General features: G+C 46.0%; 1 protein-coding gene across 4 annotated transcripts in view; it reads left to right on the plus strand.

Annotated features, from left to right (window-relative positions):
* Nucleotides 1–25271, plus strand: part of REXO1 (RNA exonuclease 1 homolog) — a 38926-nt gene that overhangs the window by 7782 nt on the left and 5873 nt on the right. For 2 of the 4 annotated variants that reach the window (XM_062628182.1, XM_062628183.1), the window contains exons 2-11: nt 5916–7702; nt 11431–11532; nt 14163–14364; nt 15023–15186; nt 17030–17167; nt 18079–18202; nt 19292–19405; nt 20864–21001; nt 22750–22863; nt 23513–23586. In XM_062628182.1, coding sequence (XP_062484166.1) covers nt 5916–7702; nt 11431–11532; nt 14163–14364; nt 15023–15186; nt 17030–17167; nt 18079–18202; nt 19292–19405; nt 20864–21001; nt 22750–22863; nt 23513–23586 — 2957 coding nt within the window. Of the gene's footprint in view, nt 1–1755; nt 1927–3761; nt 3854–5915; nt 7703–11430; nt 11533–14162; nt 14365–15022; nt 15187–17029; nt 17168–18078; nt 18203–19291; nt 19406–20863; nt 21002–22749; nt 22864–23512; nt 23587–25271 lie in introns of those variants that run through there. The other 2 variants (XM_062628185.1, XM_062628184.1) reach the window with 2 other exon arrangements.

The following is a 25271-nucleotide window of genomic DNA, read 5'->3' on the forward strand; positions in this document are numbered from 1 at the left end:
CCCAGCTGTCCTCCAGGACTATCTGTGAGGCTATCGAGAGGGTGAAGCCACCAAGTTCAGTAGCTTGAGGGCCTTTTAGATGTCTCTTCTGCTGTGCCAGAGACAAAAATGGACAAAGTTGTGTTTTCTGCACTAAAATGGGAGGTGTTGCTGTCTGAGCTGCTTTGAGGGGTGTGCCTTAACGTTCTCCTACCTGAGTTGTTCCATGATAGTGCTGCCTGCTTGGGAGAAACATGGCCCATGCTGGAGCTGGATTGAAGCACTCATGCAGGTCTGTGTCTCCTCTCTGACCGCAGTGTGTCAGCAGTCCTGGGAGGCTGAGCTGAGCTAATAGCTCATGGCTCATACAAGGATGGTGTCTGGCTGCTCTCGTCCCTCGGTGTGACCCACTCCTCCCTGCGCTGGTTGTGGCACTAGCTGGAGAACCCCCTGGTCTTACATAGAACCCGAGAGCTTACATTGGCCAACAACACCTGGTGAAACCATACCCTGACCTAAAGCAGGCTTTGTCGCAGCAGGTTTAAAAATACCACAGTGTGATGGATGACTGTTCAAACCTTTTTCAGCCTTGCTAATATAAGACTTTCTTTTCTCATATTCGCTTCTTTTTTTCCACTGAAGAAATGATTGTGTTGGTTCACGATGTACTTTGTTGCTGTGGCATCAGATACCTCTCATGGAGTAACAGAAGTTGTTACTTCTTCAGCCTGTAGAAGGGAAGGGTCCTTAAGGGGAGACCTTAGAGCAGCTCCAGTGCCTAAAGGGGCTCCAGAAAACCTGGAGAAGAGCTTTGGCCAAGGGCCTGTAGGGACAGGCCAAGGGGAATGGCTTGAACCTGCCAGAGGGGAGACTGAGATGAGCTCTTAGGCAGAAGCTCTTCCCTGTGAGGGTGCTGAGGCGCTGGCACAGGGTGCCCAGAGAAGCTGTGGCTGCCCCATCCCTGGCAGTGTTCAAGGGCAGGTTGGACACAGGGGCTTGGAGCAAGCTGCTCCAGTGGAAGGGGTCCCTGCCCGTGGCAGGGGCTGGAGCTGGAGGAGCTTTAAGGTCCCATCAACTCAAACCGGGCTGGGGTTCTGTGAAATGGATAGTGGGAGCATCAGGAGAGGCCAGCTTGGACTAGAGTGGCTGTAATACCTCTCAAACCTTGCTTCCCTCATGTTCTTAGAGCAGTACAAGGTTATTGATGCTTTTTATACTGATTTTTTTCATAATGAGATTTACTATTTAAAAGAGGAAAAAGGAGCAAAAAAAAAAAATATATAAATCATTAGGACTAGTGTTCTATTTAAAGGTGAAGCATTTCTCTCAGCTCCTCTTACCTGCCCTCCTAACCCATTTACTCTGGATGGTTATTTGAAATGTACTGTTTTAAATCTCAGTGTGAATTATTTCCAGGTGGTTGGATCTTATTGTGAAATGATTTGTTGGAAACTTGCTTTGGGTGCTCGCAGATGAGCTCTGTACCCAGAGCTGCTGTTCCTTTTGTGCTCTTTCCTTCTGGCAAGCAGCAGAACTCAGCCTCCTGGTGAAGCCTGTCTGAAACGTTTTGTTCTTGAAGCCGCCGTCTCTTCTGCAGTGCATTAAATAAAAAGCTTAAAATAATTTTCCAATGCTAATTTTTCTGTAATCACAAAGGTCCATTTGCTAAGTGCTGGCACTGCAAACACAGGCAGGCTGTTAAGCTAACAGAGCTGCTCTGGTGACGTTAAGGTAAAAATGCTCTTCTTTTCTCCAAAGAGGTCTCCCAACAGCTTTCACCTTCCCCTTTCTCCCAGTGAATGGATCTTTTGTTGCCAGCTCCAGGTGACCCAGGAGAATGGGTGGCTTCAGTGATGACAGGGCTTGAAATGTTCCCTGTCCTTTGGCTTGTGCTGGTGCCTCTGCTGTGTGGCCAGCAAACGTTCCTGTTCCGAGATCCTCATTGCTGTAAGTGTGAGAGTATCTCATGTTTGCTTCCCTCTTGTTTAGCAGCAGCCACTGCTCCTTAGCACCTCTGTTACATCTGGAAGCAAGGTAGTTGTCATCCACGGCCCCCATGCAATTGCTTGGCTCCTCTTCCAGAACCTGCAACCAGTACCCGTCACACGTTCAGGCTTTTCTGTATTTAAAGCATCTGAAATATTTGTACTGGTAGGGTGCTTGGAGAAAACAAAAGGACATCTTTTTCTCCAGAATGATTCACTGTGAAGTAAGTTTGAACATCAAACAGGTGACCTTGGACTGCCATTATTCCTTTGATGTCAGCCTTTGTTTACTGCCTTTCCCTGTTGCACAAACTCGAAGGACCAGTGTACAGCCAGGAGTTGTCAGCTTGTAGAAGCTGTAATAAAACAGCTCCACCTCGGAACTGAGGCCTCATTTTCCAGAACCAACAGGACTGTAACCAGGAAAAAAACCCCAATCAACCTTAATTTTTGGAAGAATCTTGATTTATGATTCTCTGTACTTTGGGCTGAAATGGCTGATTTGAGTGCAGTTCATTTTGGTGTATTCTAAAGTAGTTCTAGGTGAAATAAATTGTTCAGTGTAGTTCTTTGTAAATTATTGATCACTTGTTCTGTATAGTGTTGATGTTAACTTCACCTTTTTTGTGTCTCAGAAGGACTATTCCATATGTCTGAGGTACATTAATATATTAAAATTGTTTGTATTTTAAAGTGTCCTGATAGCAGTTTCGTTTGCAATCCTATAAGGAGTTGTCATCTCAAGTCTTGTCTTGTGATTCTCAAAGGACAGCACAGGCTCAATTTTACATCCATCCCCAAAGTTATTTCACTACATGGTGCCTCTCTTTTTGCTTCAGCAGAAGTACTGCAGACACTGTGTCTATCAGAATAGCTTTCTTTACACCATGGGTATTTGTAGTAGTGTTTGAAATGGAGAGGAATAAATGCAGAAGCTGAAGCTTTTTTGACTCTTGTATCTAGGTTTTAAGAAGGGGTGTGGGGTGTAGCTGTGTCCCTGCCTGTGTAGCCCTGGGTTTGGTTACCTAGAGATCCTTTCCTTTCATTTCCTCTCATAGCTTCCTGGGAGTACAATTAGACATTAGAAAAGGTGGCCTGATTTCAGACAGCATATTTGATTTCTCTGGCTTTGGAGACTTGTATGTCTGTGGCTCTCCATGTATATGTGTGTGTATATTTAAATAAAACCCCTTTCTGGTTGTGTTTCCATTACATTACCTGTAAATGTATCATGGCCAAAGGTGACAGCCCTGATGAGTACCGTGGAGCCCACTTACACAAGTGGCTTTCATGGGAAAGGTAGCCTTTGATCAGCGGTGGTGGGTAATCCATCAGGCCTCTACACGCCTACAAAAGAGCTCTTTCTTTCATGCCAGTGTCTCAAAGCCTGCTGGCATTCTCAGAGATTCTAATGCAGTTTTACATCTGGTCATTCCATTGAAAGGAAATGTGCAATTAGTTTTCTACTACAGATGAACTGCAGAGCATCAGACGCCAGGTCTGTGCTGAGGTTATCTCTATTTTCTCCAGTTCTGTGCTTAGGTTATCACTATTTTCTCTGTATCCTGATAGATTTAAAATTGTTTGCTTTTCTATGTGGACAAGATGTCTTTTTATGTAGTTTGGGTTGTTTTTTTTCTGGTTAGTTTTAGTGTGGGAGTGTTTGGCTTTTTATTTTGCAAGTCTTTAGATCCACACTCTTGCCTCTGTTTCTTTACAGGCCACCTATATACTTGTCTCTGCACACAGTTCCAGACTTTCAGCTCTTCCCTTAACAATGCTTGTCCTAAATTTTAGGTCTCCATCTTGAGTTAGAGGGTAATAGCTGACTCCTCCAGTCTTCACTGCACTGGCTTCTCTACCACTATGGAGTTATGTGCCACAAAGGGGTAAGGAATGAAGTGGTGGGTATGGAGGACTGTTCTTTATCGGCTCTTAGGCTAATATTTACACCTAATTGTTCCAATAATCTATTTACATACACTAGCCTTGATGGTGCTGCTGTTTGCATCTAGGCTTTTTTCCCTTGTTACTTGCATTTCTTCATGGTTTCTTTTTCTAAGTGGGCTCTGGATATCAACCTGTCTGGTGTTCACCATGCACTGAGGTGCTCTGGTCTGCCACCTTCTGCCATGTGTCAGCTGTGCTGGCTGTAATGGGGATGAGCAGACACTAGTTTTGAAAATGCTCTTTGTGGCTTGGTTGTAAATCACTTTGTAATAGGTGTGTGTGTGTGGGGGTAGTTATAGAAATACATCCCCTTGTTCCTTTTTCCCCACATTCCTGGTCCTGGGCACAGCTCAAGCTGTCCTTTGGAAGCTGGTGCCATCAGGCTGCGATTGCGCAGGGTCCCTGCTCAGTCAGCAGCTAATTGGTTTGGCAAAATATCTTTGCAAACCCAAGGGGTTAAAAAGTATTTTATGAAGCTGTTGCCTTTATTTTAATCCAGTCTTTTATTACTCTGCTTCCCTTGGAGGCTGGCTCTGCCAACTGTGAGATGGGTTCTTTTCTTATTACCAAGGGAGCTGTGCAGTCACGGATCCTCTTAAAAAAGCCCCCAATCCAAGTGAAAGCTCAGTCTTGTGAGAGTGGTAGAAACAGCCCCTGTAAACACTTTGTTTCTGGCTGTTAACAAGAATTCTGTCATCCTTCTTTGACCTGGCAGGTTGGGTTTTTTCCCATCTTTCATCTCTCTGCCTATTGTCTTGTTCTTCTGCATACTCAAGCTGGAAAGCCAGTTTTACTACTACTGGCCTAGCAAAGAACAAGAAGTCCCTCTGGCACAGCAGCATCCAGAGACACTATGATAAAACAAGGATTGAAATCTGTTCCAAATCAAAGAGCAGCTATTAACTCACCTGTCACTTCTCTTGGCTTCCTAAATGCTGAGTTCCTATGTTACTAATCTAATATTTCAAGGTGGAAGTACTTTCCTGCCTATTCTGTGTCACTACACGTGCGCAAGTGACATCCTTTTCCCTTTTCACCAGGAGCTGGGAAGGTGGGAGAGTTTGGGATATCGTGGCAGCGAATTGAGTGTGTTTGTGCTTGTGACAACTGCTTGCATGCCCTTTTCAAGATGAGCTCTGATGGACTGTCCAGTTGGAAGCTGTCCCATGGACAGGTTGCTTTGCCATTTCCACATAGTTCTGTAGGGTGGTCCAGCACTCACCAGAACAGCTCCTGTAGAGCTGTGCAGCGTGGTCAAAGTGTATCCTCTGTTCATAGTCCTAGAAATGCCTATGTAAGACAGGCCACCAAAGGGACTTGTCTGCAAAGACAAACGTCAGAAAAGAGAAATGTTCTGGGTGTTTCATTTTCCCATTTTGGGGGTTGTTCTGTGTGGTTGAGTCGTGTTGCCTTTGCTCCTGTAGTGTTTTTCTTACTAGCAGCACTGAGTTTGTCAGATAAGAGTGGTTTTCCTGCAGCTGCCGTGAGAAATCCTGAGCTTTGGGGAGTATTGAAAGCTTTCAGTGGGCTTTAGGCATTGGCATCAGTAAGTGAGAACCTAATCCACAGTTTTCACACTGGAATCCTCTTTCCTCCCTCGGTCGCTTCACTGAATTAAGCAGATAATTCTGCTCCTACTCCGCTCCTCTTGGTCCTAATACAAAGATTATTCGTTGGTGCCCTGAAGAATATTTAATTTAATGGAGCTTTTCCATGAGTAATAAAAGCACTTTGTTAATAGATCTTTAGCCCTTAAGACCTGGGAGTAGTTTGTAAAATCCAGTCTAGCCACACGCCTGCTGCTGAGCAGAGAACATCACTGTGGCTTTAGGTATCAAACATTTGCTTTGTGGTGCTGAGAGCATGGCTTTTGGTGGTGTCTTTCAGTACTGGGTTTTGATAAGAGCAGACCTTAAAAAATAACTTTTTAAAGAATTTTACTCCAGAGAAAAATGTACCTCAGTTGTTGGCATTAACTTCTGTTTTCTTTCTCTTTCGTAGAGCGAGGCTATGATCCCTACAACCCCGAGCTGCCCCGGCCTTCGCTGGAGGTGGAGGATGGCGCTCTGGCTGACATGACAGATGTGACACCCGGTATTCTGGAGCTGGAGCTGGTCAACAAAGCCATTGAGGCAGTCAAAAACGAAGTGGAGAGAGAGCAGAAGAAGTATGAGGAGCTGCTAGAAACGACAAAGGAGTTGAGTGCTTCAGAGGCCTCCTCGCTCATTTCAAATACGCCTGTGTCAGCTGGTGGGACACAGAATGATTCCTTTACCTCCTTAGAGTATAATCCAGTTAGCTACAACTTTAATAATAACTCGGACTACAACCCTACTCCTCTGGCTGCTGCTAGCCGGTCAAGTAAATACACTTTCGATGCTTCCCGATCTAAAGGGAGCTCACTGGAATATGTTCCCAAGGCTGTAATACAGAATAAAAAATACAGTAGCACTGTCACTAACAGTAAATATGTGATTGATGACTCGAAGCCTTCTACAGACTTGGAATATGACCCACTTTCGAATTACTCAGCGAGGCTTCTGAGTAAAGCTACGACAAAGGAGCCAAAGGGGTCCAAAAGGGGTAGAGTGCCCAGTTATGAGGAGTCTTACTCTCCTTCACGAAAGAGGCTCTGTGAAGAACTTGATGATGATGATGAAGTGTGTGCCAGGTTCTCTTCCTCTGAGGATGAGGCTGATGTGGAATATAAGGGAACTTCTGTTAGTTCCCAGTCAAAAGCTGGTTCTGAAAGCGAATCAAGCGATGGGTTATCCCACAAAGAGCAGAACACCAAGGTGGATGACTTTGTTTCCCAGGATAGCAAAGAAACGGTGGTGCAGTATGGCATGGAAGACCATCCAGGTTCACAGAAAAACCTTGCTAAAAACTCATCAGACAAGAGTGCAAAAGCAGGGAAATTGTGTGCTGGTAAGAACGGCCAGGAGATTGAGCATAAAAACAAAGACTCAAAAGACAAAACAAAAAGGAAGAAATCAGATGTTAGTAAAACACCTGGGCTAAATGAGTTTGGTAAGAAGGAGAAAAGTAAAAGTACAGAAAAAGACAAAGTGCTCAAAAAGGAAGAAAAATTAAAACCCAAGAATGAGGAGAAAAACTGCAAAGAGAAAAGTGTCAAAGGGAAAACTGATGGGAGTTTAAAGAAACCTGAAAAACACAAGTTGGAGAAAGCAGATGGACTTAAGAAAGAAAAATCCAAGTTGGGCAGCAGTAGTTCAGGGAAAAGCAAGAGTGAAGGTGTCAACAAAGGCTCTAGCACAGAGAAGCTGGGGAGCAGCAAGAAAGACTCCAAGCTGAAAACAGCTGATGCGAAAAATGGTAAAGAAACCTCCAGTCATAAAAACAAAGAGAAAGGGACCAAGGCTCCGGCACTGGAGCGAAAGAAAGAAAAGGTCAGTTCTGTAGAAAAAGGAGATCCAAAGAAGGGTCAGAAGCAGCAGAGTTTGAGTCATGTTGATTTGTTTGGTGATGAGAGTGGAGATGATGATGACAAAGGCTGGCCTTTGCCATCCAAGTTATTTGACGTGAGCTCGGACTCGGATGGTGGCGACTGTGGTTCAGACTCAGAGAGTGAAAACGAAGGGACAAAGAAAGTGAAGCGCTCTAAGTTGTCAAAGTCGTCATCATCTTCCTCAACATCTGATGACATTGATTATTCCATCCTGGAGAAAGACTTGGACTTTGAATCAGATCCAATGGAAGAGTGTCTCAGGATTTTTAATGAATCTACAGATGTGAAAACTGAAGACAAGGGAAGGCTGGGGAAACAGGTAATGCTGGTTTGGGTTGCTTCGTTCTCACCTCTGAATGTGAAAGGATTCTGGTTTAGTTCAGTGGTGTTGCTTATCATAAGTAGCTGAAGAGGGCATCTGTTGGAAGAATCTCACCCTTGTCATGACTGAGTTCTCTGAAGAGTTTGCACTTGAATTTACCTGCTGGATTAAAAGCTGCTGTGAAATGTAAGGATGCCATTACCTTTTGTGTGGAAGGCTGTAGGGATAACTCTCAGTTACTTCTGTCTCCATCTGGCCTAAGAAGCATGGTAGCCTAGATGGTTGGAGGAAAGGCCTCAGAGAATATGTTGTGGATGTTTCAAAGCTAAATTTGCTAATCTGGGCAATGCGTTGTTGTTGTTTAAGGAATGTAGTGGTAGGAATAACCAGAATAATGTGTTGGTGCAGGTAAGTCAATTTAGTTGGCACTAGACACTTTGGAGACTTTCCAAACTGTTTCCTGTTTTAAATGCATACTGTAGATGTTGTACAAGTCAGCTGTATTACCTGGGAGGTTTAAGGAGGCAAGGTGACAAAATCAGGTGCTTTCTGTGTGCTGAGGGAGAGGGAGGACCAAAGGATGAGTGTGTCTATCCAAGGAATTACTGAGTGGCTTCAGCTGCAGCTATCCTGTATCCAAAAGGTAATGGAGGTACTGGGGTGCCACCAGGGCTTGCAGTGTGTTCCAGTTCAGGTCCCTTCAAACACAGGAAGACTCCCTTTGGGATTATTTAAGATCCCCATGACCTGGCAGTGTGCGCTTGCAGCCAGAAGGCCAGCTGTATGCTGGGCTGCATCCCCAGAGTATTAGCACCAGGTTGAGGGAGGGGATTCTTCCCCTGCAGTCCTGATCCAGCTCTGGGGCAGCAGCATAAGAGGGATGTGGAGCTGCTGGAGTGAGTCCAGAGGAGGCCACAGAGATGCTGCAAGGGCTGGAGCAGCTCTGCTCTGGAGCCAGGCTGAGAGAGCTGGGCTGGGGCAGCCTGGAGAAGAGAAGGCTCCTGAAGGGGAGACCTGAGAGCAGCTCCAGTGCCTGAAGGGGCTGCAGGAAACCTGGAGAGGGGCTTGGGACAAGGGATGTAGGGACAGGCCAAGGGGAATGGCTTGAACCTGCCAGAGGGGAGACTGAGATGAGCTCTGAGGCAGAAGCTCTTCCCTGTGAGGGTGCTGAGGCGCTGGCACAGGGTGCCCAAAGAAGCTGTGGCTGCCCCATCCCTGGCAGTGCTCAAGGGCAGGTTGGACACAGGGGCTTGGAGCAAGCTGCTCCAGTGGCAGGGGTTGGGACTGGATGGGCTTTAAGGTCCCTTCCAATCCAAACCATTCCATGATTCTGTGATTATTGATCTGAAGGAGGGGCAGGGTGAGCGCAGAGGAACCATGACACTGCATGGTGGAAAAGCAGTTTCTCCTGGCATGATTGATTGTGGACTTTTATTCCACAGTCAGCATCAGAAATGAGTGCTGGTTTCAGGCTTTTGTCAGCTGGGTGAGTGAAGGGGACGTGAACAACGGTTTTCCATTCACAACCTTCTGTATGGGGAGGCCAAAGTGAGGATCTGCAGTGCTGGGAGGAGAGCTCCTCTTTTGGAAAGGATAGCTGGACTGTTAAAGCTTTTTGCTGAGCCCTCTGTTGCAGTCATGGCCCTGACACGTTCAGAGAGAAGTCTTTGTTGCTGACAAGTAAAGTCCTTGTTTCTACTCCTATGAAAAGCTTTAGTAGAAGAAACTATGTAAAGCAGGTCAGTGGAATTATTTTCTTCTGAACTATTACGTGTTACTTGATTTCAGTTGATTAAAATTCAGCTGTTCTTTCTTCAGTGTTTGCTGTAATTCCCAGCTAGGAAAGAGTGCTTTATTTTTAGTTTTGTTTCTCCAAATTGCCCAGGTGAAGTGAAAAAATAGTTTAAGGGCACCTAATCTATAGTGGGAAATCCTGCTCCATTGAGAGCTTTCCAAATGGGCTGGATTCAGAAAGTGCTGAACCAGGGGCTGCCACTCACTGCAGACAGTTAATGGAGCTGCAGCGTTGAGCTGTCAGCAGCCACGTGTGTGTCCTTCGATGTGCTTCACCTTACATCCCATCCCTGAATAATTCCTTCTGTTTTGGAAAGGGAGAAACATGCATTGCAGAGGAGGGGGTCCTTGTATGAGCAGTGGGTGTTTGTAAGTAGGTACCTGCTTCCCTCTGCATTTCTGGTTGGTAGGGGAGTTTTTTTCCACTGTTTATAGAATAACTTTGTAGATGGAGCCAGTGTTGTTTGGTCTCAACATGCTCGTCCAGAGGGAAGCGTGGTACTTTTCCACCTGGAAGGATCACTGGGTGAGAGAGTTTATTAGGGATGTAACTGAATTAACAGACCGAGTTCCTAGAGAGTGAAGTGATTCAGTGGTGATGGACACGAGTTCAGCCTTAGTGGAGTCTGAGCTCATCCCCACATCCAGCCCTCAGCTTTGTTGCTGCATTTCTAAGAGGTTGGCAGGGTTGTCTCTGCGCAGAGCTTTGCCAGGGGTTGTGTTGGAAAACCCAAGGCAGGGTTGGCTGGAGAGCAGCTGGAGTTTTGCAGAATGCTACCTGAAAGGAGGATGGAGCCAGGAGGGGGCTGGTCTCCCAAGTAACACGGGATGGGATAAGAGGAAATGGCCTCAAGCTGCACCAGGGGAGGTTTAGGCTGGAGATTAGGAGCAGTTCCTTCCCCAGAGGGTGGTCAGGCATTGGAACAGGGCAGTGGTGGAGTCACCGTCCCCGCAAGTGTTCCCAATTCGTGTAGATGAGGTCCTCAGTGACATGGGTTAGTGGTGGCTTTGGCAGTGCTGGGCAATGGCTGGACTTGATGATCTTAAACCAATAATGATCTTAAATCTTTAATCCAAACCAGTTGATTCTATGATTCTAGGAAGTGTGTTTTATATGAATGAACAGCGGAATCAAATTCAAAGCCTTTAAAGTCTGTCCCCAAAGCCTTTAAAGTCCAACCCCCTGCCACGGGCAGGGACCCCTTCCACTGGAGCAGCTTGCTCCAAGCCCCTGTGTCCAACCTGGCCTTGAGCACTGCCAGGGATGGGGCAGCCACAGCTTCTCTCTGGGCACCTCCCAGCAAGCCTGAGATGTTTGCTCAAGAAGCATCTTTACTTGGAGAGAGGCTGTTACTTCCTCCTGGGTTTCTGGCCATACAGGTATGTGACCTGGGGCTTTGTCACTGCAGTCTTTCTGCAGATAGGGCTGTGGATAAAACTGCAGGGAAACATTTCCCTAAACGTGGAGTGTGGGCACCATGGTTTGGTGACAAGCAGGTTTTTTCAGGACCTGCTCTGGCACCACGTTGTCCAAGGGTAGGAATGAGTCAGCTCCCAAGATCTCTCAGAAAACAACCCAAAACCCCCTGGATTTTAAGATGCCACAAAAGATGAGGTGTGAGTGGCTGGCAGAAAGCTCTTCAAGTCTCTGGTGGCAGGTAGGGACTGTTGTGAATCATGCCAGTGCTACTCCAGTACACAGCTCATGGAGCGACTGCTGGGGGGAGAACTGTGCTGCTGCTTGTTGGCTTCATTGGTGACTCTTGGGTTCAAAACAAGGTTTGGTTGAGTTGTACAGCAGCTGACCACATGTTCTCACCTGCCACCTGCAAGGACTTTCTGTTAACCCAAAAGGAGACTTTTGAGATCTCCTCATTGAGAAGGATCTTCAAATCTACTCAGTTTTGGAAGCTTGTTCTTTTGTATTCCAGCCATCCAAAGAGGAAGGAAATGAAGAAAAGACAGAAGACAATTTAACTACCTTGTTTCCTGGCCAGAAAAGGAGGATCTCTCACCTTGTCAAACAAGGAAATGTAAGTGAAACTTTCAGAAGCAAAAGTTTAGATTCTGGAAAGTGAGGATTTTCTGTCCTGTTACAACCCTGGCAAACAATGCAGCCCAGGTTCAAGCAGTAGTGTTAGTGCTGGAATCCATCTGAGTCAGTTTTCTTCCCTCCCCTTTCTGATTTCTGAAAAGGATGGTTAGGCATGTTACACGTAGCAGCAAAACTGTGATAACTTTCATAAAACCAAGGGTAAACTATGGAAGAGTAAACGGGTTCTGCATCTTGCCACACATTGAGATGGACTGAGAGCGTCATTTTTCTCTAGTATAGCTTCATCCGATCACTGAAATAAAAACTAGCTGGACACAAGGTCAGTCTGGGTCTGCTGGTGCTTTTCTTTGTCTTGTGGACCTAAATGATAGCTGTAGGAATTTTGTCATGTGTTTCAAACCATTACCTTGTGTCTGTTCTGAATCAGCCAAGATACCAACAGTATCTTGTTTGATACTCTTCTTTCACAACTGTGAAAATACTTAAAAATACAGAGGTGAAAAATAACAAGAAAAAGCCAAGGAAGTCATTCTGATTTCTTTTATTTCTTTCCCACTGGGATTTTAATTCATGTTTTCTCTGAGGGTTTAATGTGTTTCCCTCCAGGTGCCGAGTACAGATTAGTCAGCTTTATGTTCTAGCAGGATAAGAGTGGAGACTTACACACCGATTAGAGCTGGGGAGTTCAAATTAATTGTTCTCCCTTTCTTCCCTGCCTAGAAAAGGTTTCTTTTAATAATTTGAAGCCCTGAGGTCAACACAATGTGTTTTATTTAACTACATATCTTCAGCCAGTTCATGTGTTTTGATAAGGGCCCTTTCTTCCCAAGTGAAGAGATAAGAGGCTGAAGCAAATGGGTTGGAAATTCATTAACTCAAATATTTATTGTAAATGGGTGCCTTTTAGACATGTGCAAATCTTTCCATACATTTTCTTAATGTGACAACTGATCCCAGAATGCTTTCCAAAGATGTGAGCCCCAGTGCAGCCGTTGCATGGGCAAACAGAGCCGATCTGGTGTGCTCAGCAGCAGCAGCTGCTGTGAGCACGCACTGGGACCTGTGTTCCCTGGATAACCTCAGCCTGGTGCTGCTGTCAGCTCTGCTCAGGAGGTGCTGTAAGACCTGAGCTGCTGCTTTTACACAGTTATGGCTCCTGCTTTGCTGTGTCGCTCCAAGTCAAATGCTTGTTCTGCCTGTGCTTGTGTTTTATAGCTCCAGGACTGAGCAAAGCAGAAGGGGAGGGAGGTGAGTTCTAGTTTAGTTGCTGGGGGAAATGGTGGGCCAAAGGAATTGAAGGTGAGGCAGAAAATGAGTGTCCTGTCCTGCTCAGAAGTCTGTAATTACACTTTAATGGCTGACTGCATGCACTTTGGTATCCAGAAGCTGGTGTCAGCATCAGAGGCAAGGAATGCAGGAGGTGCCAGTTTGCCCTCAATTTGCGGTCTCCGAAACGCCGTGTTACGCATGGGCTGTGCGAGCGCACCCTTCTCAGAAGAGATTTTGTGAAGAAAGGCCTGTTTCTCACAGTTCAAAGGTTATTAAGGAGTGTGGGGAAGTTTGTACTACTGATGCTTCTCTTCTGCAAGAAAACTTCTCTCTTTGCTGACATAATTTCTGGCACCTTTCCTGCAGCCTAATTTTGGACATCAAAGAAAATGCATGTGGGACTTGTTTGTGCTGGTAATGGCTACAGCAGTGAAATGCCTCCAAGAAGTAGGCAGGGGCAGAGCCTGTTGAAAGTTCAGAGCTCAGTTTATGTAATGCTCTAATCCCATCAATAAGTATATGTGAGCAGTTACAGGAACTAGAGCCCCGAACTAAGGCTGCTAAGAGGTTTGGAGCTGCTATAAGGTGAGGGTAGATGGCTGTTCAGCATGGGAAAGAGAGGGAGCGAACTGGAAAACTCAAGTGTCACATAGCAAAGGGAAATGCAGAGTAGTTGGTTGGTTTTTCATTGTAATATAAACTACAGGAGAGTGCAGTAGGCAGCAAGGACCTGAGAGTGTGGACAGCATCCAGAACCTGAAAGGAAGTTGTAGTGAGGTGGGATTGGTCCCTTCTCCTAAGTAACGAGTGATAGGACACAAGGAGATGGCCTCAAGCTGCACCAGGGGAGGTTTAGGCTGGAGATTAGGAACAATTCCTTCCCCAAAGGGTGCTCAGGCATTGGAGCAGGCTGCCCAGGGCAGTGCTGGAGTCATCGTCCCTGGCAATATTCCCAAACCAGGTAGATGAGGCCCTTTTAGTGCCATGGATTAGTTGTGTCCTTGGCAGTGCTGGCAACGGTTGGACTTGATGAGATTCAAGGTCTTTTTCAACCTGGCTGATTCTATGATTCTAAGTGGGTTAGGCACAGTGGTGGGGAACATCATGCCATTAAGCCAGCAGTTCAAATACCACTGACCAATTTAGGAACATGCCAGCGTGCTGGGAGGCCTTGCCAGAGGGCGGATCATTAATGTCATGGTCTTTGGTGAGTGCATATGTTCTGGAAGGTGGTTGGGATCTTCTCTCAAAAGCCTGTATTTGCTGATGGAGGGGAGTTGAGGAAGAGAGACCTTTGTTGGGTGAATGGAAGCCTCTCAAACCTTTCTGTCTGTGCAGGCCGAGGTCCCAAGCAAGCCCGTAATCCGGCCGTACCGTCCCCCCACGGCTCAGGAGGTGTGTTACCAGAGGATCCAGCTGGCTCAGCAGCAGGCAGCACAGCTGGCTGTGGCCGTGCAAAAGGCCTCTCTTTCCTTGCCAGGAGAAAAGAGGAGGATTGCTCATGTGCCAAATGTAGCCCTCCCCGCAGCGGCCAAACAAAGTAAGCCAGCAGCATTATCTGATCTCTGTCCTGTCCTCTCGCCTGCTAAAAGACACTGACTTCTGTTTAGGTTTCTCCTGAGCAGATGTGAAACTATCAGGAGATGTGGAGCATTGGCCATGGCTTGACTCTGTCCTGTTAGTGGCCAGTGGAAAGTCTTTACCCTGCGATAGTCCATCCTGTGAAAAGCAACAGACTAGATATACAGCCCCGTTCCTTCCTCTGTCTCACACAGCCTCCGTCACTTCAGCCTGTTCTATTTCTGTTTCTTCCTTGGAGCATGTTTGATCATTTGCTCTTCCATTTAAGCCTCCAGAGATGGCACGAACAGGAGGGAAGTACTAATTAATGCTCATTGGTATCCCTTTGTAGTTGGAAGGACTCAGAGGTGACGTGATGGGTAGTTAGTGAGTATAGCTGACAGGGTTACCTCTTTAAACTCTGCTGACTCAGTTACCCCAAAACAGAAATGAAGCACGTTTCCTGGCAGAAGGTTCCTTCATCCTTGCCTGGAAGGTGGCAAAATTGCCCAATTTGTATCCCTTTGGAGGCTTCCATTTGAAAAAAAGCACAGCTTGCAGCATGGGCCTTTTATAGTAAGTTCCTTCTGGCTACTTGAAGCCCAGTGGCAGGATTTTACCTTTTCTGTTTCTTACAGGCCTTGTGAGTAGTAAGACGTCTGCTGCTGGCAGGAGTGTCACACCTTCCAATGACTCTGAAGCACCCACCCTTTCTCTGAAGGCTTGCACCTTAGCTGGGATGGCTTCAAAGACCACCAGCACCATCATGCCGAAAAGGATAGCACACGTTCCCTCCTTACAGGTAAGAAACTGGAAATCTCTCTGGTCATTCCCCATTGAGGTTTAACCAAGCTGCTCCAAACTTAGCTCTCTCTGAAGAGCAGTGTTTTGATTAGGTTGATTAAAAGGGATTGTTTCTTCCTGTGGTTTTCCTCGATAGCATTGTATAAAAAATTAAACACTTGAGGGGCAGAAGCTTAAAAAGATAGAAATACTTAAGTGCTGCTCTGATCTCTTTGAATATTGATCACTCCTCTTCAGCCTGAGCCTTCTGTTGTGCTCTGTGCCTAGGTGTGGAGCTGTTTGTGTCAGAGACTTGGAGCCTTTCGTGTTCAAATGCATGGCTGGATTAATGGCCTTCCTGGGCTTTGTGGGCTGTACAAAGGAAGGTGGTTATGAATAATGGCCCGCTGTGACTTGTATAGTTAAAATGTGATCATTTAAACTTCATACTGCTGTTAATATTTGGGGGAAAACCTCTTTTTTACCTGCCTTAGCTTTTGGGTACTGTTGCTGTTGGTTCCTTAGCACAGAAGTCCCTCCTTTCCTCATGAGCACTGGGGAACAGGTTACTCACTAAGACAGTTCCAAATACAGTTCCTAATGCAGCAGCAGGTGATGGCATAAGCAGCTGTTAGCTGGAATGGATGGCAAGGAATGTCCTGGTTAATGCCAGGGCTTGATTTAAAGATATCTTTATTGGTGATGTCTTGTGTCAAGATATATCGTAACTCTGCTTATTTCTCTAGGAAGGAGAAGTCATTTTCTTCCTTCCCCACCCAAAAGGCCACCATAGTAACATAGAACTTGAAGGTGATTACCAATAAAAGAAACAACTGAAAGGATAAAATATTTACCAGTGTTACAGAGGTGCTTCAAGGGTGTCATATGAGAAAATGTATATTTGTGAAGAAAAGGACCAAATCCCTGTGAACAGGGCATTAAAGTGGAAGTCTCATGAGGAAAACAAATACTCTCCCCATTGAGCTAACCAGTTGTTCCCCCTTGAATGTGCTCATATCTCCCATGGAGCTGGTTTTATTACATCATTGCAGCAAATGGTTTCGTTTGTGGATATCTCTTGGGTGGGATGGAGACTGACAAAACAATTTGGGTGCTTTAGAGGTGAACATACAATTTCTTCTCTGGAAAAGAGGCAAATTGTGTGATCTGAGGGGTACACTGATGTTTAATGGAAAACTGCAGTGGTGGGTTGTACCATGGTCCAGTGTGCAGTGTCCAGTGTGCTGGTTTTGTGCCTGAAAAACATGTCATTCAGTATAAAGGGGAAATCTTTTCAGGAGCATCATGATTTGCATTAACAAAAGAAGAAAACCCCACTGCAGTAAAGTTACAGGAATCCTACAGGATGTGTGATGATTTAGTTGGCTGCCAGCTTGGCAGGAGTGGTTCTCCCATTCTCTTTTCACAGCCAGAGCACCAAAAAGAATATCATGTCTGTTGTGCACATAACTGTTGTGTGTTCATGTCTGCAAAGCGTGGTGCTTGGTACCATCCTAATCTTGAGCCTGCTAATTCAAACGTCAGCATTCTTGTGGTCTGGAATGCTTGCGTGTGTAAATGTAGTATTGTGACTAACGCCACTGGGAGTCTTTGGCTGCTGGATGAGTTGTGTAATGAAACATGGTTGTTTTCTGAGGTAGTTCAAATACTGAAGGTGGCACAAAAGCTTCAAGTGCCGTTTCTAGGACCAAAAATGATGCATGTTATGTTTAGCTTTGGGCAGCTTTTCAAAAAGGAAATTGTGCCACTATTAATAACAGATCAGGAAATGTGACAATCTCAAAGCAACGTACTTCTTAAGCCCTGAATAGCCTCTTTCTCTCTCCCTGTCTCATCTCTAGAGCACCAGCTTACAGAGGCCTGTTATTCCCACAGAATTTGGTGCTAAAGTCCCAACAAACATTCGTCAAAGATACCTGAATCTCTTCATTGATGAGTGCCTGAAATTCTGCTCCTCCTCCCAGGAAGCATTTGACAAGGTCTGTACAAATGCTTGCAGCTTATGAATCAAGTCCACAGCAGTGAATAACCTCCTCTGCCTTGGCTAAGACCTTCTAAATTGCAGCAAACCCACAACAGAACTGCTACCCACATACAGTTCTGTAGAGGAGACTGGCATTAAATAATTCCAGAGTGGATCACAGGAAGTGCAGTTCCAGAAGGGGTTCCAGTAGGAAATCCCATCTTTCATTCAGGAAGCATTCACAGTCTGTTTAGTAGGGGAATGTGTGTTATGGTCAAGCTGGACAGAAAGGCCTTTAGGTCTGGTACAGCAGCAGACACCTCATGGAATGTGAGTGTTCAGCACTGATAAGTGAGATAGATGTAATTGGTAAAACTTGCTGCTTGTGAAAGCTTTCAATGAGGCTTTTAAGGAGCCTTCTAATAGTAGAGAATATTATAGTAGGGTTTCCAAAGCAGAGTTGAGAAAGTGATGTGTTTTATTGGAAAACTTTGGCTGTTAATGTTAGTTGGGTAAATATGGGACATGGTATGCTGTGTTTTGTAACCAAAGCAGATGCCACGAGGGTTTCTTTTGTGGGATTTCACCTTCACAGCTCTCTAAGGGGAATGTTCCTGTTGCATCCAAGGAGTGACTATTTGTCAGACTTCCTTTCTTGCCAGTTACGATTTTGCATTGCCACCGAAGTGGAGAAAACGGCCCTTCCCTGGCACTTCCACAGCTGCTTTGTTAATCTGTCAGGGATGGTTTCACATGAAAATGCTGCTTCTAGCACTTTGCTTAAAATACAGTTATTTTTTTCCTCTTAGTCACCTAAGCGAGCCCCAGAATCATCCTTGGACTCTGTATTTTAAGAACCAAACGTTTTCGTTCTCCAGCAGCAGCAATGGGAAGGGAGGGTGTAATAATGAATTGCACTGTTTGCAGGCCCTGTCAGAAGAGAAGGTGGCTTATGAACGTAGCACCAGCCGCAACATCTACCTGAATGTGGCAGTGAACACCTTAAAGAAGCTCCGGAGCCTGGTGCCCAATTCCCCCAGCAGTACGAACAGTACGTACCACATTTGTGGTTTACTGATCAGAGCCCTGCTTGGATTAGAAGCCACCGAGAGAAACTTGTTGAAAAGGCAGACCCATTTCTCAGAAGCATTATGCTGAAAGGCAAACAACTGCAGTTAGCTTTTTATAGCCTGGCAAAGCTTTAATGGGCCTTCAAGAGGCAAGTCCTACAATGCTTTGTTGGCTCTCTGAACCTAAATGGAGATAATGCCACATGGATTATTTTTTTTTTAGCAGAAGTTCTTTAAAATGAAAAGCCCCACTAATGGAGTAACTTTCACATGATGCCTTCAAAGTGATAGACTCGTCCATCACCGCAGAAATCTGTTACACACATTAAGCTTCAAGAGAGAAACCAAGAGGGTTAAGACATTTCATTATTGGCTCTCGAGAGGGTACATTAAACAATCAATTTGTGCTGTTCTTGTGAATTTTTTTTTCCCCCTGGTCTCTTCCCTTTTCTCCCCTCTGTCTTCATTACCTTCATGGCCATTAGTCAGAGCGGCTGAACTTGGGAGGCTGGCCTTTAGGAGAGGCCTGCCAGTTAATGATTAGTAAAAAGCACCTCTTTGCCATTATCTGAAGTGCTGAGTATATTCTAGAGCTCTGAAGCTCTTCTCTGAAAGAAGTTGAAAGATTCAGCATGGGAGTCTGGTCTGCAGGGACCTGACAACAAAGCTGCTCTCTGCAGGTGGCTGATGCCACCAGGCAGCACATGATCAGGTCGAGTTGCTTCTGTGCACAGTCCTCTCTTGCCTTCGGTCAGTAGGATGCCTTCTATGCAGAGTAAGCAGGTAGAGCTACCAGAGTTTCCAAGGGGAACTGTAAAAATGGCCTTGCTGCCCTTAAAAAGAAGTTGCTGTGAGCTGACAGTGCAAAGAGAAAGCTCCCCATCGTGCTGGAATGAAAATGCTAGGCCACCACCTCACACATGCCGGTTACTGGAGCAGAGCAAGAGTTGCAGAGGATAATTGCAGACCTCCTTTTACTGATGTGTAGCGCCCCAAACTCTAGGACTGAAGTCACTTAGCTGGTTATCTGATCTCTGTCCTCTTTTGCTGCTTCCCTCTTCTCACTACAGAGACAAGTAACAAGAAAGTGGTGTCCCATGAAGCTGTGCTGGGAGGGAAGCTTGCTGCTAAGACAAGCTTTACTCTAAACCGGTCAGGGAGCTTGAGAGCAGAGGATTTAACAGGTAAGACCCTGCTCCTGTGAGGCTGTAACCTGTAAATTACAGCTGGAGGTGTAATGCTGTGACTGGGGAGAGCAGGATCTGGCTGATGCGTGAAGTGCTGTGACTTTTGCCAAGGGCCTGTAGGGACAGGACAAGGGGGAATGGCTTTAACCTGCCAGAGGGGAGACTGAGATGAGCTCGTAGGCAGAAGCTCTTCCCTGTGAGGGTGCTGAGGCGCTGGCACAGGGTGCCCAGAGAAGCTGTGGCTGCCCCATCCCTGGCAGTGTTCAAGGCCAGGTTGGACACAGGGGCTTGGAGCAAGCTGCTCCAGTGGAAGGGGTCCCTGCCTGTGGCAGGGGTTGGGACTGGATGAACTTTAAGGTCCATTACAACCCAAACCATTCCATTACTCTATGATTTATCTGCAGGCCAGTGTTAGGAGCATTACCTGATTGTTGTGCAGTGCTGCAGTGTCAGTTGAATGTCACACCACTGATCAGCACCTTCTTGTTTCCCCGCTTCAGGCTGCAAGTTCACTGATGTAGCCCGCATGGCTTTGATGTAACATCAGTAACTGCTCAGAGCTGCGTCATGTGTTTTGGGTATTACTGACCTGGGCTCTTATTCCTGTCTGGATTTTACTTGAACTTTCTTGCCCTGAAGCAGTTCTTCACAATGTGCCTGTCAGATTAAAAGCCAAACCTTCAAATACCTCCTCTAGCTCTTCAGGGCTCAGTTTCACTTTTCTGAATGTCATAGTAAGGTCGTATTGTAGCCAAAGGGTTGTGCCACAAGCATTATTCATGTTGGTTCAAATCAGTTATGGGTATTTTGGTTGCCAAGAGATGCAGGCAACTAGTTGAGGAGATCAGAGAAGAGGCAGGCAGGCCATGGAGCAGAAGGAATTGACATGGAGAAAGCTTAAAAGGGCCTGTATAGCTCAGCTATGCAACATCAAAGAGTGCACAGCAATATTGGAAGGGTTTAACATAGCAGCCAAAGAACAGATATTGAGCAGAGGGCAAGATGTTATAATTGTTCGGTGAAATGAAATGAGGAGCCTGAATTCAACAACAGGAAGAAAACTGCTGATAATGAAGTTTTTAACTAGCTGTGGGTGACTTTTGATGGGGGATTCTTTGGCCTCTGTTCCATATTATCAGTTAAAGCATTTAAAACAGTAAAATGGAAAAGTCTCACATTGGTAACAAAAAAGCCCCTTGGGGGAGTCTGGTTTCAGCTGTGTTTTTCAGATGTAACGCTACGAGTTGGAGGGGTTAAAGATCAGCTTGTGCACCAGTAACCAGGTCTTAAAAAATGCTGCCCTGACACCTATTTCCCTGTCAATCCTGAACAAAGGCAGAGGAAGCAAGTTCAAAATAGTGGGAGCCCCTGCCAGGAGGCTTGATAGAGCAAACACCAGGAAGAGAAACAGCCCTTACTTAAGTGATGTGTCTTCAGCGTTGTCTTTGTGTGCAGGGGCTGCCTTGTACCGGCGACTGAAGGAGTATCTCATGAGTGAAGAGCAGCTAAAGGAAAATGGTTACCCAATGCCTCACCCAGAGAAGCCCGGCCGTGCTGTCCTCTTCACTGCAGAGGAGAAGAAAACAACTGACTGTAAGCTCTGCTGGCTCTTTCATTCTGCCAGGTTTGATAGATACATCACTACCAGAGATGCCTGTCCTGCTTGCAAGTGCTCTTTTTGCATAAGCATGTTCATGGTCCTCATTTGCTCCATTGGCTGTGACCTCTGTCTCTGTAGGCCAGCCCATAGCAGAGTGTGGCTGCAGGAGTCTGCTGTGTTTCTGGAGGATGAGTTTCTTCAGCTTGCCTGTCACAAGGATATGATTTCTGACACAGGGTTTATGGTTTGCGGCCCGTGGGGCTGTGAGACTGAGGGAGGTTTCTGGTTGCTGCCAAAGAACATAAATTGGCCAGGTTGCCTCCCTGGACAAGCTGCCTTCATTGCACTGTCTTGGAGGCTGCCTGCTGCTTTTGCAATGGAAGTGGTTGGAGAGAGGCTCCTGCTCAGTGCTCCCCTCTTGCAGGGGAAGGATTTTTGTGTGTCTCTATGCACAATGATAGAGTGGGATGTGGGCCAAGCTGGTTGTGCATCATGTCTCGCTGGTTTGGCTTGCATAGGTTTCTGCTTGACCTCATGATAGCACTGGGCCAAGTAGTTCCCAAAAGCCCTTTTTGCAACAGGACAAAATGATCCCCCCACGTTTCCTCAGGATAGGAAAGGGTCTTCCTCTGTCTGAACTTTCTGAACTCCTGTAGCAGGATTTATGCTTCTCAGACTGATTGGAGCAGGCTGTGGTGCAGTAGGGGTAAAACACATACTAGGGCTGTATTTTGATGTGCATTGCCACATTCCTCTGAGCATCTCTTTGGAGAGACCTTGCTGAAGTGTGTTAAGTGCTCATCCGTATTAACACCTTGGGTCTACATTTGTCCTGTGGTTGCTGAAGCAACCTGTATGAAAGCTCTCTTGCATTAACACTGTCGAGTACTGTATTTGTCAGAGCCCGTTTCTCCAGTGAACCAGCCAGCTCCTTCAGAGGCTTCTGAGTTTATATTCCTGGTTCTGTTTTTGTAGTGTCCTGCAGATGTTGCAGGATCTTTGAATTTGTCCTTAGTAACTACTGCTGGTCTGTTAATGCTGTGGGCATGGTCAGTGGACAAAAATGGGTTAGACCTGTGTTATGGAGAGCTGGGAATGTGTTAGCAGCTTAAATGCCCACACTCAGGGAATTGCAGAAATCAGTCAACCCTTTTTCTGTGGCTTTTTGTATCTTTCATCTCTGAATTGTGGGCAGTAGAAGCACAGATGACAGGAGGGAGAAGTCTGTAACTGCCCCCTTGGTGGAACAGGCATTCCTGGGTTTAGATGCTGGAGAATCCTTACAGAAAAGCTGTTCGCAGGAAGAACTAGGATGCCATTTGGAAGTGACAAGGCACAGATCCCCTGGAAACCAGGCTTCATTAGCTCCCATGTCCAAAGAATGACTTATTTATCCTGTTTCTTAAAATAACTGTATTGGAGTACAACATAATTTGCTGTGGATGGAGAAATAATGCAGCAAATGCTGATGTGAACTGTGTTAAAGCTGATGTTACACACCAAAAGCTGCAGGGGGTCTGTGAGAAACATTTGGGAGGGCAAATCCTACAGGACTGCAGTTTTAGGGGGATTGTTGTGTCTTTGTGGGAGTTGGGAACAACATTTGGAATCCTTTTTAACAGGCAGAGTTGTTTCACCAGTATTTGGGGCTTCAGTGATTCCAGTTTACTTCTGCTTTGGGCAAGTTAAACAGGGGAAGGATTTCGAGTGACCTGACTCTTGCTTCTCTCTTCTCTTAAAGCCTCCTGCAGGATATGTTGTCGCTGTGGCACCGAGTACATGGTCTCAGCATCTGGAACCTGCATTCGCAAAGAAGAGTGTGTCCATCACTGGGGAAGGCTACGCAAGCAGAGAGGTATAGCAAAGCCCTTCAGAGAGGGCTTAGTTACATGCTAGCTGTGCTCCAGCCCTGAACAGTCTTCCTCGAGCACATCCTGCCTCGGAGCTGAGTTGCTTTGGAGTACTTTGTGGCTTGTCACGCTGGCAGGTGCTGACAGTTCCGAGTTCTGTCACTGGGTGGCTCTGCCGCTGCTGAAATAGCCTTGCAAAGAGCTGCTGGGATGTAGTGGTACCCTCCTGGAAATGTACCCCTGGGGCTGGAGCAGAGGTTGTTCATCTTTCTGGTTAAAAAGAGTAAAAGAAAGAGCAAACCTTCCTGTGCCTTTTGAAAAGAGTCAGCCTTTTTAGGAGGCTGGCTGGGGAGCACTAGGTGTCTGTCACTGCCCAGGAGAGTTTACTGGTCATTTACAGCCAGGCACTAACCTGGTTTGAGCTCTGCTGTGGTTTTCCATCAGAGCATCCAGGCTTCTAGAGTTTATCTGCCTGAATACGGGAAACTTAAGCTCTTTAGTTTCCTATGTGTGAATCCATACTTATTTCCCCCCTTTGTTTCACGCATTATTATTGCTGTGCTCATCCCGGGTATCTCTTCATGTGAGAGCTAAAGGTTAGATCTCTTGTTTAACAGTACTCTCCTCTTTGACTCTTATCTCTTGCTCTTTCAGTGCCAGGCGGATGGGAAACTCATTACAGCTGCTGCTCAGGAGCTGTGGGTTCACCGGGCTGCCAGGTTGCTAAAGTAAGTTATTGAGCAACACCTTTTTGTTCTCAGTGACATTTGTCCTCTGCTTACAGTGCTGATGGCTGTGTGATTGTTGCTTGTGCCTTTAGAACGGTGGCTTCCCTGAAGGGGGGAAACCAACTACTTCTTAAATATCTTTTGCTATGCAGAGGTAGGAGAATTCAGTGTTTGGCAGGAGGGAGGAGACTGAGCTGTCTGGAGTGAGGTGGTTTCATTTGCTCTAAGCAAATGTCAATGGATTAAGCTGCCCAGCAAAAGCTCAAATACAGACTTCTTTAAGGAAACATTGAATAAATGAGAAATAAAAGATTTCCTTGCAAGGAGCAGTCCTGGGGCCTTGATAACAGTGTGCCAAAACCTTTCTCCCATTTTTATCTTTCCCAGAAGCCCATGCTAAGTAACTTTCTGCTGCAGGCCAGATCTTCTCATAGTTTTCTATTTACTACATGCCCTTTGTTGTCTTAAGGGGAGGAACCTTCCTAAGGATCTTATTGTAACTCATAAATATTACACCTCTTTGAGGAACAAGAGGGGGAAGGGATCCTAGCACTACAAAGCAGAATGAAAAACCTGCTTGGGGGTAGAGTTTTGGCCCTTTGGTGTAGCTGAACAGGGTCATATCCAGTGGAAGAGGTTCCACATGTATAAAGCATCTTCTTGCCCCACTGTTTTAAAGACCTCAAGTGATACAGGGCCAGCAAAACTGGCTGTAGGTTCTGGAGAGGTGTGTGTCCTTGTTCTGGCCAAAAGCTAGAGCTGGGAAGTGAATTCTGGGGCAAAATTCAAGGTTTCTTAAATAGGAAGAATTGTCTGTATGGGCACTATAAAAGCCTGCCCTGCACAGTCTGAAGTGAAGCATGGGTAGGATCAGGCAAGCTGATCTGTGTTCCAAAAAACCATCCAGCACAGAAGTTGGGAGAATTGATAGGGCTATAAAAATATGACTGCTCTGCATGTTTTTGCATGGCTGTTGTAGACCATAAACATTCATGGCCTTAAAAAACACACAATGTCTCTAATAGGCTCCTACTCAATGAAGCATGGTACCAGTGCTCCAGGGCTCAGACATCCTTTCACATCTGCCTCCTCGTTGTGCTGCTGCACATCTCTATGTTCTTCTGGCTTCCTTGGTTTTCCCATCCAAATGAGTGAATTTCACAGGATCCTTTGGTAGATTTAAGCTTGGAGTCTATAGCCTGCTCAGGATGAGGGTATACAATGAGATACTGGGGAGCAGAGTATCTTCCAGCTTTAAAGGGCGTTGAAAAGGGTAAATATTTGTAATAAGAAGCTTTTCTAAGTAAGGAGATCTGTAGCTGGTTAGAAAAGCAAATCCGTGTCTTCTTCCGAATACATTGGAGATGGGCCTGTCTGGATTAGGCTGCAGTTAATCAGTGTGGCAGGAGATGGCAGGATGGAGCTCTGCTCGTGTCTACTGCTCCGCAGGAGCAGGTGGGTCTGAAGGTGATGTTCTTTGTGATAACTGAGTCTGCTTCTTTGGTTAGAAAAACAGAAGCAACTTCTCTGCCCTCCTCTCAGCAAGGAAGAATTGGACAGCTGAGAATATCTGCAGAAGTGTTCAAGGCCAGGTTGGACACAGGGGCTTGGAGCAAGCTGCTCTAGTGGAAGGGGTCCCTGCCCGTGGAAGGGGTCCCTGCCCATGGCAGGGGGCTGGAACTGGA

Source organism: Pezoporus occidentalis, unplaced genomic scaffold (assembly GCF_034315485.1).
Source record: "Pezoporus occidentalis ecotype Australia unplaced genomic scaffold, CSIRO_AGI_Poc_V1 ctg310, whole genome shotgun sequence".
NCBI classification, from domain to species: domain Eukaryota; kingdom Metazoa; phylum Chordata; class Aves; order Psittaciformes; family Psittacidae; genus Pezoporus; species Pezoporus occidentalis.